The sequence below is a fragment of the Rhinatrema bivittatum genome, chromosome 8, assembly GCF_901001135.1.
Source record: "Rhinatrema bivittatum chromosome 8, aRhiBiv1.1, whole genome shotgun sequence".
In the NCBI taxonomy this organism is placed as follows: domain Eukaryota; kingdom Metazoa; phylum Chordata; class Amphibia; order Gymnophiona; family Rhinatrematidae; genus Rhinatrema; species Rhinatrema bivittatum.
This window is the reverse complement of record NC_042622.1, coordinates 113,171,239-113,187,518: the sequence shown is the minus strand read 5'-3', so window position 1 is coordinate 113,187,518 and position 16,280 is coordinate 113,171,239. Positions and strand designations below refer to the sequence as shown.

At 45.4% G+C, this 16,280-nt stretch overlaps 1 protein-coding gene across 4 annotated transcripts in view; it reads right to left on the bottom strand.

The window, feature by feature from the left end:
• The window catches only part of NR5A1 (nuclear receptor subfamily 5 group A member 1), a 174,079-nt gene that overhangs the window by 135,535 nt on the left and 22,264 nt on the right, over window positions 1-16,280 (bottom strand). For all 4 annotated transcript variants that reach the window (XM_029613113.1, XM_029613114.1, XM_029613115.1 and 1 more), the window contains exon 3: window positions 11,690-11,831. In XM_029613113.1, coding sequence (XP_029468973.1) covers window positions 11,690-11,831 — 142 coding nt within the window. The remainder of the gene's footprint in view (window positions 1-11,689; window positions 11,832-16,280) is intronic.

The following is a 16,280-nucleotide window of genomic DNA, read 5'->3' as shown; positions in this document are numbered from 1 at the left end:
GTTTCCTTCCCTGGCATCAATGGGATGGATGTACAGGATCTGGTCAAGGCATTCCTGATGCCACTCCTCCTCCTCCTTGCCAGACATCTGAAGTATGTGCTTTTGGTCTGATTTTTCCTGGAAGTCCCTTCTCTTTTTTCGCCTCCTCACCTGATATCATAATGCTCCCTACTTCTCCCTCAGCACTGACAACTAGGGATGTGAATCGTTTTTTTGACGATTTAAAATAATCGTCAGATATATTTTAAATCATCAAAAATCGTTAGAGCAACGATACAATAACAATTCCCCCGATTTATCGTCAAAAAATCGTAAATCGGGGGAAGGGGGAGGGCGGGAAAACCGGCACCCTAAAACCCACCCCGACCCTTTAAAATAAATCCCCCACCCTCCCGAAGCCCCCCAAAATGTTTTAAATTACCTGGGGTCCAGTGGGGGGGTCCCGGCGCGAACTCCCGCTCTCGGGCCACGGCTGCGTTAAAAGAAATGGCGCCGGTGGCCCTTTGCCCTTACCATATGACAGGGCAAAGGTAGCGCCGGCGCCATTTTGGTTCCTGTCACCCGACGTCACGAGTGCAGGAGATCGCTCCTGGACCCCCGCTAGACCCCCAGGAACTTTTGGCCAGCTTGGGGGGGCCTCCTGATCCCCACAAGACTTGCCAAAAGTCCAGCGTGGGTCCGGGAGCGACCTCCTGCACGCGGGCCGTATTGCCAATATTCAAAATGGCGCCGGCGCTACTTTTGCCCTCACTATGTCGACATATCCTATGTAACGCATCCTATGTAACGCATCCTATGTAACGCCCCTATGTAACGCCCCTCACCTCTAGTCTGAAGCGTCTCTGGCATCATGCTGTATCCAAGGACCCTGGCTGAACTTCCTGCAGCAACTAAGCCCTTTTATAGGTCCTGCTGCCTGGACTTCTTATGACATACACTGATGACATCACATCCTGCCTAGAATATAGGAAACCCAGAACTACTACCCTGTGCCCTGTGGCATGTTCTAATGTTCTTATGTTCTTAAGGGAGTGAGAAAGCCAGAGGGGGAGAATATTTTTGTGAAAGAAAGCCAAGTTGTAATGGGGGGGGGGGGGAAGGAGGTGAAAGAGCCAGAAATGGCATCAGGACAGGAATGGGGCAGAGGTGGTGATTAGAAGGGAAGGGAGGGTGATGGTTGGTGAAGGGAGAAGATGAGCATGGGTGACAGAGAGCCAAGGCTATAGGTATGGAAGTGGGGTAGGAAGGGGGACAAATTGTCAGAGGTGGTAAAGAGGGATAGGAAGGATAATACAGCCAGAAGTGGTGAGTGTGGGGAGGGGGGAAGAATAAGAGCCAGAGATGGTGATTGGGAGAGGGAATGGTTTGAGAGAGACATACAGAGAGGGGGTGATATTAGGGTGTGAGTGCAGGTGTGTGAGTGTGTGTATGAGAGAGGGAGAAAGATGTCCAGAAGATGTGATGGCAGAGGATGTACGGTATAGGGATGTGAATCGTTTTTTGGCGATTTAAAATATTGTCCGATATTTTTTAAATCATCATTAATCGTTAAAGAGTGCGATACAATAGACATTCCACCGATTTATCGTGAAAAAATCATTAATTGGGTTAGTGCACACTAACGAGAGTTAGGACACAACCTAAAAACTCACCCCGACCCTTTAAAACTGCTCCCTTAGCCTTCACCACCCTCCCGACCCCCCAAAAAACGTTTTAAAATTACCTGGTGGTCCAGTGGGCCCCGGGAGCAATCTCCCGCTCTCGGGCCGTCGGCTGCCACTAATAAAAATGGCGCCGATGGCCCTTTGCCCTTACCATGTGACAGGGTAACCGTACCATTGGCCGGCCCCTGTCACATAGTTGGAGCACTGGATGGCCCGCGCCATTTTTAAAGATGGTGCCGGCCATCCACTGGATGGCCCGTGCCATTTTTAAAGATGGCGCCGGCCGTCCACTGGATGGCCCGTGCCATTTTTAAAGATGGCGCTGGCCGTCCAGTGCTCCTACCATGTGACAGGGGCCGGCCAATGGCACGGTTACCCTGTCACAAGGTAAGGGCAAAGGGCCATAGGTGCCATTTTTATTAGTTAATCCGAAGGCCCGAGAGCGGGAGATCGCTCCCGGGGCCCACTGGACCACCAGGTAATTTTAAAACATTTTTGGGGGGGTCGGGAGGGTGGTGGAGGCTAAGGGAGTGGTTGTAAAGGGTCGGGTGGGTTTTTTGTTTATCGGATCGGGCGCAGCCGATAAAAAAAAAAAAAACGATTGGGCCGGACGAAAAAAAATGCATGATTTGAATCAGAACCGAACCGATTCCGGTTCCGATTCACATCTCTAGTACAGTATATGAGGAACCAGAGAGTATACTGTGGGGAGGGAGAGAGGGAGTGATGAGAGGAGTCAGAGAAAGAGGAGGATGGGTGAAGAGAGAGAAAGGGAGGATACTGGTGCTGGGCACAGGGTAGGGGAGAAGGGGAGAAGGGGGGAGAGGGGCTTATTTATTTAGTTATATTTTTAATATTCTGCTTTTCGGCACTTCAAAGTGTACATCAAAGTGGTTTACATTCAAGTACTGTGGGCCCCACATGGCTTACAATCTAATTTTGTACCTGAGGCAATGGAAGTGGGGGTCAGGTGGAATACTGGTGCCGGATAACGGGTGAGATGAGAAGGGGGCAAGCATCACAAGGGATAGAGTGGGAAATGTTAGGTTGGGATTGCTGAGCTCCTTTCATTGCTCTTGTGGGAGGTGTGGGATGTTATACTGGGGTTGCTAAGAGAGATCTTTGTGGGAGTAGGGTGGTGGACATCAGAAGGAGAGAAAGAAGGAGATGCTGATCAGAGAATTACTGAGAGAAAGACTGGGCGATTGAGAGAGGGAGACACGAGTAGAGACCATGTGGGAGGATTAAGAGAGACTGGTAGGAGGTAGGAAAAGGGAAAGGGAAAGGAAAGAGAGGGAATCTGAAGTGGAGAAGGGAGAGAGAGAAAGAGACTGGTGGGCACAGGGTGGGAGAATTAAGAGATACTGGTAGGGACAAGATAGGAGGATTGAGAGAGAGAGACTGGTGGAAAGATTGAGAGAGAGAGAGTCAGTCTGGAGGGAGGATTAAGAAAGACAGGTGGGGGCAGGGTGGGTGGACAGAGAGAGAGAGAAGACCTTCCTGCTCTTCCAACACACACACACACACACACACTGAAAATGTGAGGCTTTTTGGTAGCATACATACTGATTCCTTGGCTCTCAATGAGAGGTGGCCAATGAGCTTTCAAGATCACAAGGGTCCTTTCTGTGGTCTCAAAAGCTCATGTACTACAACATTGCTTTCCTTGGTCCTTTAAAAAGTCTCACAACCTACAAAGACTCCAGTTTCCTCCAGGACTAACATGGCTACTGGAACCCTGGATTACCTGATCTCCTTAGCCACTCATAGGAATGCATATTTTTCAAGTATTTTGGTACCTGGTCTGCATAATGGCAGGAAGCAGAGCTTTCGCTACAGCGATTCCTGTACACTTTCAAATGAGTTTGGCTTTCCTTTTTTTTTTTTTTTGGCCTCTAATGAAGCAGCTGGTCTTAGGTCACTAAAAAACAGCCCAGGAATGTGTCATCTTGTAAGGAAACAGGTGCTAGATCTCTGTAGCATCTTGAAAAATGAAGCAGCCAGCTTTTTTAAAATTTTATTTCCTTTCAGTAATTCCCAAGGGTAATAGCTTCAGAACAGAACAGAGATGGCAGAAAACTGAACAGCCTCGAGTAGTTAGAAGAACAAGGCTGGCTATCCGGACACACATGCTTGATAAAGTGTATGTGCTTCCTCCATCCAAATGGTTGAGAAACCGTTAGGTATGTGAAATAATATAAAAGACATCTTTGATGTCACTCCCCATATGACCCTGCAGTTCTACTCCAAAAATATGGTACGTCTCCTGTAACTTCTCTTCTCTGATACTTTGTTATGAATAGAATAAGCTCACTGTGGACTCCGCAGGCTTAGCCAGCAGCCAACATTTTTTCAGTATAGTTGCAGCAGCCAGATATCACAGAAAAGGTTTTTTCTTTTTCAAGCAGTATGGAAAAGCATTTATTTTAGAAATAATTTAAACAGCTTTTTTTTTTAAGCTTTATAGTTCACTAGCATTCTTCTCTCTATTTCCAAAAAGGTTTGCCCCATTCTGCACCTCAAATAGCTTAGGATTTTTTTTAGGGGGGGGGGGGGAGGGTATGAATGAGGAAGGTATGGAAAGGCCTGGCAGTTCTCCTCCTGCTCCTTTGGGCTTCCAGCTCAATCAGAACCAACCTTTACTTTGGCAACAGCGCTGTGAGCATTACTTGACAATCGCCTGAAATTCGGCCCAGTTTTTAATCTTTTTCCCATTCCCTTCTAGCCCAGCCATTGCATTCCTAGTCCTCAGCTGGAACCACACGCTGCAACTCCCCCTAGAACCTGGTATATGTGCATCTCAAATCTAGTCACTAGGTGTTACCATTGTGCAATGGCTAAGATGGTCTGTTCCCCACCTCAGGGCTGTGAATGCTGCCTCCTCAACCCTATATGTCCCAAGATTCAGAAGTTAGGCTCAGGAATCAAACCCAGGTCTGCTGCACAGCTGTTTGCAACACTGCCACTGAATATCCATCCTTTTAAATGTTATGTTGATTATAGAGGTTTGCATTGTACAGTGTCCAGGTGCACTCTAATAACTTCTTAGAGAGCTTCTAGCTGCTACAGACTTAGAAAGTTCAGTCATGTTCACAACAGTGCCACAAAAAGGATTGCCTGGCTCCAGATTTTCAGGACAGGTTGATCCATTCCTGGTTTTACCCTACTGCATGCAAGGGCTTGTAGTTCTGACTTCCCTATTGTAATACCTTAGAAAATCAAGACTACAAGTCCCTGCATGCAATGGAGTAAAACCAGAAATGGATCATCTGCCCTAAAAATCTGGAGCCAGTTGGCAGCTCTAGCCACAAATTATCTGATAAGAACTGGGATCTGATCAAATAATGCAATGTATATGATGTCATCTTTGACAACACAAACAACACAGGCCAATCAGATTTACTTTAACTAAACTTATAAACCACTGCCCCAGTTAAAAAAAAACAACTAAAGTGGCGTACAAACACACACCAATAACGGTGCTAAGATGGCTGCTTCTAAAGGATGAGAGGAGCTATGGTGTAGCAGCTTACAGAATTTCAAAAATATTGACTGAATAATTGGTATAGTGTGAGAATTGCTGCATGTACCTTTAAAATACTACCTAGTATGTATAAAGTATAGGATTTTTTGTAGATCCCACCACTAACAAAATTTTATTTCATGGGCTTAGATAAAATACTACACCTATTGTTGACTCAGTTTACAAACTATAACTACATAATCATTTGAACAACATTATACTTTCTTTTCCCACCCAATCTGTATTTCTTTACAACCACCCCTTTTCATAAGCAGCAGGAATGTTCTAGTTGCATTTGCAATGCTACATTCAGATATAACCAAGGAAAGCTGGCATGTATCCTAGCTTGGACAGCAGTCTATAGTACCTAGTTAAGGACAAAAGGAGAAGGAGAGATATCCTGAAGGTAGTCAAGTTTTTATGGTTGACAGCTGAAAGATATCCTTAGTGTGGTGGGAGGTGGTAAGAGCAAGGAAAGGTGACAATCAGACCTAGAGCAGTGTAGGTGCTCAAGCCTGTATTGTTGACAGCTGGGAGATATCCTTAGCTAGAGCAGGACAGACAGAATAACCAGGCAGACTGGATGGGCCAAATTGTGCTTATCTCCTGATACCTACAGTATTATTAGGTATCCACCTCAGACATTTGGAAAGGAGGCTGCATGTTCCTTCAGCTATCATATGGATCCTGCTCGCATAGAGAAGTAAACTCTTATTAGTAATAAAGTATTCTAGTCACACATGGTCTGTAATTTAAGACAGCGGTTGGTTATATATAAAAGGCTTGTGCCAAGTGGTCACCATGTCGAATCTGTCTGTGGCCACCAGGTACTGCTCGGAACAGTGGAAGGTGCACTGTGCAAAGACAATATGCTCAGTCTGCAAAGCCCTGTCACGCGCTCACACATACACCAACACCGGCACAGGGAGACTAGCAATGTGACAAGGCAGTAGCTAAAGCCGGAAGAATGCTGGGCTGCATAGAGAGAGGAATAACTAGCAGGAAATGGAGGGGTTAATGCCCTTGTACAGGTCCTTGGTGAGGCCTCACCTGGAGTATTGTGTTCAGCTCTGGAAACCATATCTCAAAAATGACAAGAGACAGGATGGAAGCAGTGCAGATCAAGGCAACCAAAATAGCATGGAAATTTGTTTTGGAAGATCTATGAGGAAAGGCTGTGGATATCCTGGAGGAGAGGAGGTGCAGGGGAGAGATGATACAGACCTGCAGGTACCTGAAAGGTCTTAATGATGCACAAACATCAAATCTTTTCTGTTGGAACAGAAACTGTACAACTAGGGATCACGATATGAAACTCCAGGGGGGTAAACTCAGAACCAACATCAGGAAACATTTCTTAATAGAGAGGGTGATGGATGGAATGCCCTCCTGGAATAGATGATAAAGATGAGAACAGTAAATTAATTTAAAAGGGCATGGGATGAACACTGCAGATCCCTAAAGGTTTGAGGTTGGAAATGAAGAAGGGGATAACCCATATTAACTTTAGGCGTAACATTTCTGCATGAGGATAACCTGCACAGAGCAGCAGTTACCACCTTTAATAGAGTGTGCAGGGTAACCTCATGGAGTGGTAATTACTGCTCTTAACAGAACACAAGGGGTAACCTGCACAGAGCAGCAGTTACTGCCATTGGGCAGCTTGCAAGGGAATACTGGATAAACCATTTGATCTTTATCTACCATCATTACTATTTTACATATACAGATGCGCGCACACACACAGAGGCTGTTATTGACCAGACCACCCAAGTAACACCAGGTAATGTTAGATAATATGCTCTATCTGCGAAAACGTGTCTCTCATGCTCCACAAACAGGGACTGGCAGGAATAGACACACACAAGCTTGTTCTACACATGTTCACACACAGGTGTGCACATATGCATACGCACACACACACACATAGGCTGCTATAGACCAGACTACCTGAGCAACGCCAGGCACTTTTCACTAGTTTCTTCTATATATTAAATGCTACACTGAGGAAGAGAGGGTCTTTTTTACTAAAAATATAGTATCAATGCTCCATACCACAGCCAAGATGTAAATTATAGTACCTTTCATCTCACATCAAGAAAGACCAATGCCCCAGATATCAAACCTGCCCCAAAAATCATAAACCTTCAGGCCAACTTCCGTTTTCTAGATTTGAAGCATCCCCTGTTCAAGGTCAGCTCATATTTTCTGCCCAATAACAACTGAATATGAAGGAATCATGAGCTCCAATTTTCTCTCAAAGTAACAAACTGTCAGCTCCGGGTGTCATTTTTCTTCAAGAAATTCCCCGCTTCACATGCCAATTTTCATTACGATATTTGTGGACAAAAAAAAAAAAAAGCAGCTTTATTCATCAGATATGAAGCAAATATCCAGAGAGACTTTCATGGGGTACAGTCTCTCTCATGATTTTTCTCTGTTTCTCCAAACATGCCCCCTACTCTTTCTCTCTTGCCTACATTTTCATTCAAGGAAATAAGGTAGGCTGTTGAATAAAGCCAGGAGGCAAACAAAGTGGAATTAGACCGTTCTCCTTAGGTGTAGGGATTCCTTTATTAAAATATACGATGGGGTGAGAAAGGCTGATGTGCATGAAGCAGGAGAGAGACCTTGGGGTGATAGTATCCAATGATCTGAAGTCAGCGAAACAATGTGACAAGGCGATTGCTAAAGCCAGAAAAATGCTGGGCTGCATAGAGAGAGGAATATCGAGTAAGAAAAGGGAAGTGATTATCCCCTTGTACAGGTCTTTGGTGAAGCCTCACCTGGAGTACTGTGTTCAGTTCTGGAGACCGTATCTCCAAAGAGACAGAGACAAGATGGAGGCGGTCCAGAGAAGGGCGACCTAAAAGGTAGATAGTCTTCATCAAGTGACTTATGAGGAGAGATTGAAGAATCTAAATATGTACACCCTGGAGGAAATGAGGAGCAGAGGTGATATGATGCAGACTTTTAGATACTTGAAATGTTTTAATGATCCAAAGTCAACAACAAATCTTTTCCATCGGAAAAAAATCAGCAGAACCAGGGGTCATGATTTGAAGCTCCAGGGAGGAAGACTCAGAACCAATGTCAGGAAGTATTTCTTCACGGAGAGAGTGGTGGATGCCTGGAATGCCCTTCCGGAAGAAGTGGTGAAGACCAGAACTATGAAGGACTTCAAAGGGGCATGGGATAAACACTGTGGATCCATAAAGTCTAGAGGACGTGAATGAAGAGTGGGTGGCTCGCGGAAATGACGGCTACTACCTGGAGATAATACCCTTATTCAATTAACATACACACGGTTGATGCGACTCCAACATTGCTCTAAGCTTCAACAGCAAGAGGAAATGTGGAAAAAAGGATTTGCTTGCTTGTTACGGTGGCTACTACCCCAAATCAAATAAGCCTGATACTTAATTTTCAATGCATAGCTCTCTGCTTCAATGGCAGGAGAGGAAGGCTGATACTTCAAGCATATCCAGCATAGCTCTCTGATTCAACGGCAGGGGAGAAAGTCTGATACTTCAAGCATATCCAGCATAGCTCTCTGATTCAACGGCAGGGGAGAAAGTCTGATACTTCAAGCATATCCAGCATAGCTCTCTGATTCAACGGCAGGGGAGAAAGTCTGATACTTCAAGCATATCCAGCATAGCTCTCTGATTCAACGGCAGGGGAGAAAGTCTGATACTTCACACATATCCAGCATAGCTCTCTGCTTCAACGGCAGGGGAGAAAGACTGATACTTAACGCATATCCAGCATAGCTCTCTGCTTCAACGGCAGGGGAATGAAGAAAAGTGGATCTATATACAGACAATAACCAACAAGGACAGGATTATTTAGTCTGGGTAAACAAATAAGCATGGGTGTGGCTTGCTTGTCATGGCGGTTACTACCCCTAACTAATTAAGCTAGATATTTCACTTAGATACAGTTCCAACACTGCTCTCTCATTAATGGTGGGGGTGGAAGGGAAATAGAACCAAAAGGTTCCTAAGAGCCAAGAGTAACAGATAAGTGTGAGAGAAAAAAAAAAGTGCGAAGCTTGCTGGGCAGACTGGATGGACCGTTTGGTCTTCTTCTGCCGTCATTTCTATGTTTCTATGTAAAATTACAGTCCAAAAACCAACAAACTTAAAGCATGCCCGACTCAGGCCGTATCGATTTTTTTTTTTTATTGGTGCGGCGCATCAGGAGGCATAAAAGAGAGAAAGAATTGTGGGCAAAAACTGGCAGCCAATCCTTTCTTTCTTTTATGCTTCCCGATGCACTACTTTGAGACACACGCTTCATGCGAAGGATGTCTCCTGAGTTTTAATTGATCTCATTGGATAGCGTTTTAAGATAATCGATGCAGTTTTTTATTAAAGAGCATTTGCATATGAATCATACTGATATTGGGTGGATCCTTGTTTTTGTGAATTGTACTCAGTACATTTTGATGTTCTAATTGGAAGCCCCTGATGCAGCCCCACTTCTGGGCGAAACTCGGCCTGAGTCGGGCATATTTTAAGTTTGTTGTTTTTGGACTGTAATTTTAATAAAGTAATCCCTACACCTAAGGAGATCAGTCTGATTCCACTTTGTTTGCTTCATTTTCATTCTACAGCTTTTCTCTTCAAAAAGAATAACTCCTTTAGCTTTTCTCTTTGTCTGTATTCCTTTTCTCTTCTGTTGCCTTTCCTGGCTCTCTTTTCCTCTCTCTCGTTCTTGTTCTTTCAGTTTTCCTTTTCTTCTTACTTTTTTTTATACCATTTTTGGCATCACAAATATAATAATCTGTGTTTGTATTGTTTGTGAAAACCAAACTTGAGTATACAGGGAGGTCTATATTCAGACAGAGTCCGGTTAGCAAAGTTAGGCCTGGATTTTCTAAGTTCACAGAACTTAGAATATCCAGCGGTAACGGGGGGTGGGGGGCAAAGTGGGGGGTGGGCCTGCGAAAGCCAGCAGCGATCGACCTCCGCGGTGCTATCGCTGCCGGCTTTCGCACCCAATAGCGCCACCGTGAAATGTGGTGTTATTGGGCGCTCTACTGGCGGCGATAACGTGGCCTACCTTATTGCTGCGCCCATGTAATAAAATCCGGGGTCGGTGCACGCAAGGGGGTGCACACTTGTGTACCTTGCGTGCACCGAGCCCTAAGGGAGGCCCGATGGCTTTCCCCGTTCCCTCCCCCCCACCTTCCCCTCCCTTCCCCTATCTAACCCCCCCCCCCCCCCCTGTCCTATCTAAATCCCCCCTACCTTTATTGCAGGAGTTACGCCTGCCTGTGCCGGAGGACTCGGAACCACCCCCAGACCTCCCCCAGACCGTCACGCATAACCCGTTGAAAATCTACCCCAATATGTATAATAAATGCATATGTAACATCCAGAGGAGAAGCTGTGTTCGGCTCTGTAGTAATAAAAATGACAAAGGCTGGTGGTGCTTTATAAATTAACAGATTTGTTGAGGCATAGGTTTTTGACGACAAAAACTTATGCTCAATAAATGTTAGTCTATAGGGTGCCACCAGTCTTTGTGTTATATATGCATATATAAATATAAATACATATATACGGTATTCTGCCCCTTGTACCAATTAAAGTCAAACATCACTTTTCCATCATCAATATTTAGATATGGATATTGATCAGCTTTTCTACTACTAAGCAGAATACAAAAGGAGTAATAACAAAGTTTTCCATTTCCACCAGGAGTATATTTAGGCCATTTCACCATGTTTTAAAAATTGCACTTACGGTTCACTTAAAAAAAAAACAAACCCTCAGTCCTTGGCTGGCCCAATTGGTCAAAAGCCATGACAATGTACACCACAGCACAGAAGACACAAGAGAGAGCCTTCTACCTGACAGTATCAGAAGGGCTCAGACGCACCACAGAAACAATGCAATGCCTGGGGGGGAAGGGGAAGTGGTTGTCATTATTGTGGCGAACCCTGCTGGTCATAGAGAAGCACTGAGATTTCCCTCTAAATCCCAAGCCATGAAGGGGATATGCCTCATCCAGGAAAGCTACCTTGAGTATTAGATTATAAGATAAATGCAATGGGGATAAAATAAATATATATATATATCCCTGTGGTATGATACAGAAACTTGGTCATTTTGCACAAAGACTTTATGAACAAGTAATGTTCTTTAGACCTTATTGGCTGGTTTAGGACACAAGCTCTTGCAATCTGCAGTGGCGTATACCTCGTATTCATATCTTCTCAGTCCTTGCAAATTTCCGTGTAAAAGGGGGAAGATGGAAAATCAGATTGGCCAGTTCAACAATTTACAGTACATAAAACTTTTTTATAGATGCAGGGTGAAAAGATTTGAGTCAAACCCTTAACCACAGATATCAACCTGACAATCTAAGAATACCAAAACAACTGTTTACCCTTTTACCTTCCTCCCAGCTTAAAAGCATAAAATGCTGGAGCTGGATGGAAATCAGCACACAACTGAGAAGGAAGAAAGAAGGGACAGGATAGTCGTCTTACCTTCTAAACGCATTCCTACTGTCAAACACTTCTGAAATCGGCAGTAAGGGCATCGTTTCCGCTGTGTTTTGTCAATTTTGCAGTTCTGGTTTTCTGTGCAGGTGTAGCGCTTGTTGTTCTGAACCGTTCTTTTAAAAAAGCCCTGATGGCAAAGAGAAAACAATTCAATCTATTAGTGTGGAACAAAGAAAGAATGCCGCCTTAATGCAAATTGCCCTCTCCCGGGTGCTGCTTGGCACTGCTTTTTCCAAAAACAAGGAAACAAGTTGCATTTCTAGGGCATCTTGGTAGCATTTAAAAAGGAGCAACATGAAGGCGACCCAGTGGCTCAGTGTCAGTGATGCGCACTGCCAAGTAGGGGAATGTGGGTCCAATTCTTAGCCCAGGCCCTCTGCTCCTGAGGTTGGCCAGGGCTGGGGATGCTGCAGAGGCAGCGTTCACAGCCCCTGGGATGAAAGAGTCATAGCTGTTCTGCAATGGTGACACCTAGTGGCCAGATTTAGAACCCTGGCAAAAAGACTATCAATGCAATTACTCTAAAGTAAGTTAGGAGGGGATATAAAACAGAGGGAAAAAATCCCCAGGTAGCTGCAAATGAAGGCACATGGCACCATATCCCAACCCTGGTTCTGAATGAGCTGAATGCCTAAAGGAACATGAGGAAACTCCCATGTCAAAACAAAAAAAAAGTCTTTTTAAATAAAGAGGAACAGTTACAAAAACTGGTAGAATTCTGTGACGTCTGTTTGACTCTTTAATAATCACAGAGAAAAAGGCAAAACAAATACTTTTTGCTGCCCACGAAGAACTGCTCTCTACCCTATTGCCATTTTGAGGAACACACAAAGGCTTGTGTGTGGAAATAAGAGGGAAGGCAAGATCAAGATTTCTGACAAATTCAGAGAGAAAGCATTCACTGTAAAAATTGGTTACTGCTTATTATCAAACCTGGTTAACCTTCAGATATGCAGGTTATGATATGCAGATATGCAGATATGCAGGTTTTTAAGTTGAGTATCTATCTAAAGCAAAGGAACAAATAATCCAGGCAATATTAATCTCTGTTGTAGTAAACTGGATGATACACTGATGCTTCACAAAGTCCCAGATTCCTGCACTGGGCAGGAGCAAAATTTAAAAAAACAGTAAAAGTGAATGAAATGATAAAAAATAATCATTTGCCAGTAGGGGTTCTTAGATAATGAAGCTTTAACACCTTGTGAGGGAGCGTACAGAAAAACTCCCTCAAACTACCTTAAAGGATCGGGCACGGCAGTCACACCTGATCTTCCTTAAGGTTGAGACCTGCAGGGAATCCTGGGTGAAGGGAGGAGCCCTTCACCAGCGTATGAGACCTTGGAGCCTAGAAGGGTTAGACGGATACCGGAGAGCTGAGGGAGTTCAAGCCTATGTGAAGGCCTGCTACGTTTAAGATTAGAGAAATGTATTAAGTTTAAGACCTGCTATGTTTGATGAAAGTTAAATACTTATTATTTATTTATTTATTTAGGTTTTTTATATACCGGCATTCGAGACAGCAGTCACATCATGCTGGTTCACATAAAACAGGAGTGCATAGTAAAAAAAAAAAAAAAAAAAAACAAACAAACTAGAACTATGGTGCGAAAAAGCAGTTACATGTAACAAGGGTCGCTATAACTGGGCGAAGAGGGAGGAGAAAGGACAGGTAAATAAATAGCTAAAGATAGTTACAAGTAGTTAACCATGGGGTAGTTGATGGTTAAGGTGTTCAATCAATTGGAGTCCGGAAATGCTTGATTTCACTGTCAATTATTACTCCTAGGTTTCGAGTTTTTTCGGTTAGTTCCACTATCTGATCGTTTCTAATTTTGATGGGATTCTGGATTAATTCAGTTTTTTTTCGTTAAAGGTGTTGCAGTTGGACACTGCTGGCGAGATAGTGGACCCTTGGGCCGGCCTACCTAGGGTGACAGGGTAGGCCGGGGGGCGGAGCCACAGGCAGGAGGTGTTCATCCGGGAACCAGGAGCCCCCCGGAAGGAGCCCGTAGGGCACTGGGACCTCGGGACTTGGAAATACAGGCAGAAAGTCCAGGGACTGAGATAGGCTAGACCGGGACCAGAGCAAACAGGGGGAAAGGAAGTCCAAGGTACCCGGGAAGCAGGGGACCGGCTGTACAGGGCCGAGGGCCGGCTGAAGGCAGGGCAGCGGGCGGCAGCGGAGTCTGTAGCAAACCGGAAGCTGAAGCAAGCTGTAGGCTGAAGCGGAGTCGGTAGCAAACCGGAGGCTGAAGCAGGCTGTAGGCTGAAGCGGAGTCGGTAGCAAACCGGAGGCTGAAGCAAGCTGTAGGCTGAAGCGGAGTCGGTAGCAAACCGGAGGCTGAAGCAGGCTGTAGGCTGAAGCGGAGTCGGTAGCAAACCGGAGGCTGAAGCAAGCTGTAGGCTGAAGCGGAAGCAGGCCGGTGTCAGAGGCAGGCAGCAGGCTGAAGCGGAGTCAGAGGCAAACCGGAGTCAGAGGCAGGCAGTAGGCTGAAGCGGAGTCGGAAGCAGACCGGAGTCAAAAGCAGGAAACGTGGAGATCACCAGGAATGCAACAAAGAACAACTATGGAGTTGTGAACCTCGTTGCAAGGCGATGAAGGAGAGTTTGAGCGCCGGTTATATCGGGGCTTGGGCGTGACGTCAGCAGCACGGGCGGGGCCAGGCTTCCGGGAGTTGAGCGCGCGAGACTGACGAGAAGCAGGCACATAATGGTGGCCGCCACGTGGAGTGAGAGAAGGCCCCGGGATCCAGAGCGGGCGGAGTGCGGTGATTCCTGTAAGTTTTGCTTTTTGGGAGAAGGTTCTTCATAATCTCCATCATCCTCACTCTGATGTTTTTTCTTGGCTGGCATACTGTCTGCTGCTGTTTTGATTCCTCTCATTTCCAACCAGTACGTGGGTCTCCGGATAGCCAACACCCCACTGCTGTCTGAGCTCCTATTCATGTGGTCTCTGGGAGAGCTGGAAAAATTACTGAAGGACTCACTGCTATTCGTATCCAAATGATGCATCTTTTAGTTACTGGCATTCTCTTTCACTTCGATGTTCAGCTGCACATTCCAGCCAGTAAGAAATACTGGAGTGTCCAACGCGCCTAGAGGCCGGGTCCCCAGAGCGAGGCTGGTAACCATGGAGAATGGCGGAACTAGGACCGCCATTCTTATTATGTTTAAAGACTGTGTGTTGCCTGAAGCCAATATGAGCTTCCTAAGTTGTTTTGTTTTGTTGTGCACTGCATTTGGTTGGGTTTCACTATAAATAAACTGCCCTTAAGAAACAGCCAGTGTCTGCCTCCTGTTTTCATCTGGCTGTCTCCAAGCCACAACACTTGAGTTACCACATATAGTGGCAGCAGTGGGATTCTCTTGCCTAAGCAGGAAGCACAGACAACAGCCCACAGCTGCAGCAAGAGAAGGGGGGGGGGGGGGGGGGGGGGGGAACCCCTTGCCAAGTTGTTTTTTTGTTTTGTTTTTTTCGTTTTTCCTGGAGCCTCCCAATTTCATTCACCTAGCTTTTGCACCACAAGCCAAAGGAGCTATCCCCACTATATAGTCAGGGGTCAAGCAGTGAGTAAGGGCCAGACAGGCCAGCAGTTTGTTTTTTTTTGTCCAGCTCTCCTATCCCCAGAAAGGTACATTTTATGGAGGAAGCTGGCTAAGCCGATGAGATGGAGCAATTGATTCAGGTCCTTGCTACCAGCCAGCAGCAATTACAAAATGTCCTGCAAATGCAAATTAATCAGCAGGAGACAATGCAAGAGCAGATGATGCAGCAGCATACGGTTCTAATGCAGATAGCCCAAGCTGTGTAAAAGACCGTAATCAGTCCACCTTCAGGGTCACCGACACGCCTTACGATGAACCCTATAGAAGATCAAGATGGCTTCCTGAAAAACTTTGAGTGCACAGCATGACTGGTAGGTTAGCCAGAGGACAGGTGGGCTGCCTAGCTGGAGAATCTACTCACTGAGGCTAGTCAAGATGCCTACCAAACAGCAAATCTGGAAGGGAGGGCCACTTACCCAGAAGTCAAGGTAACTGTTGGTAGGATAGAGAAAAACCTAGGAACCTATTCCATAGGCTTAAATATACAGCCTGGAAGTGGCTGCACCCAGAAGGGAAAACCGGAGTGGAGGTAACCAAAACGGTTCTGCTGGAACAGTTCCAGGACACCCTCGACCCACCCATGTGGCAGTGGGTTTGCCAACACCCAAGCCTTATGGTTGAAAATGATCCAGAAGTAGCGGAGGCCTATCATAGTGGTTGGGTTTCACTGTAAATAAACTGCACTTAATGATCAGCCAGAATCTGCCTCATTTTTTCTTCTAAGCTGTCCCCAAGCTGCTACGCTAGAGTTACCACATACCTGCTATAAGGTACAGTCCTCAATTCAAAAAGAAGGCAGTTCCTATTAAGAACATAAGAAGTGCCATGCTGGGTCAGACTAAGTTCCATCAAGCCCAGCATCCTGTCTCTGATAGTGGCCAATCCAGGTTGCAAGTACGTGGCAGAGTCCATAGAGTAGAGTTAATTCCTGTTACTCACTCCCAGGGATAGCAATAGCTATCTTTAG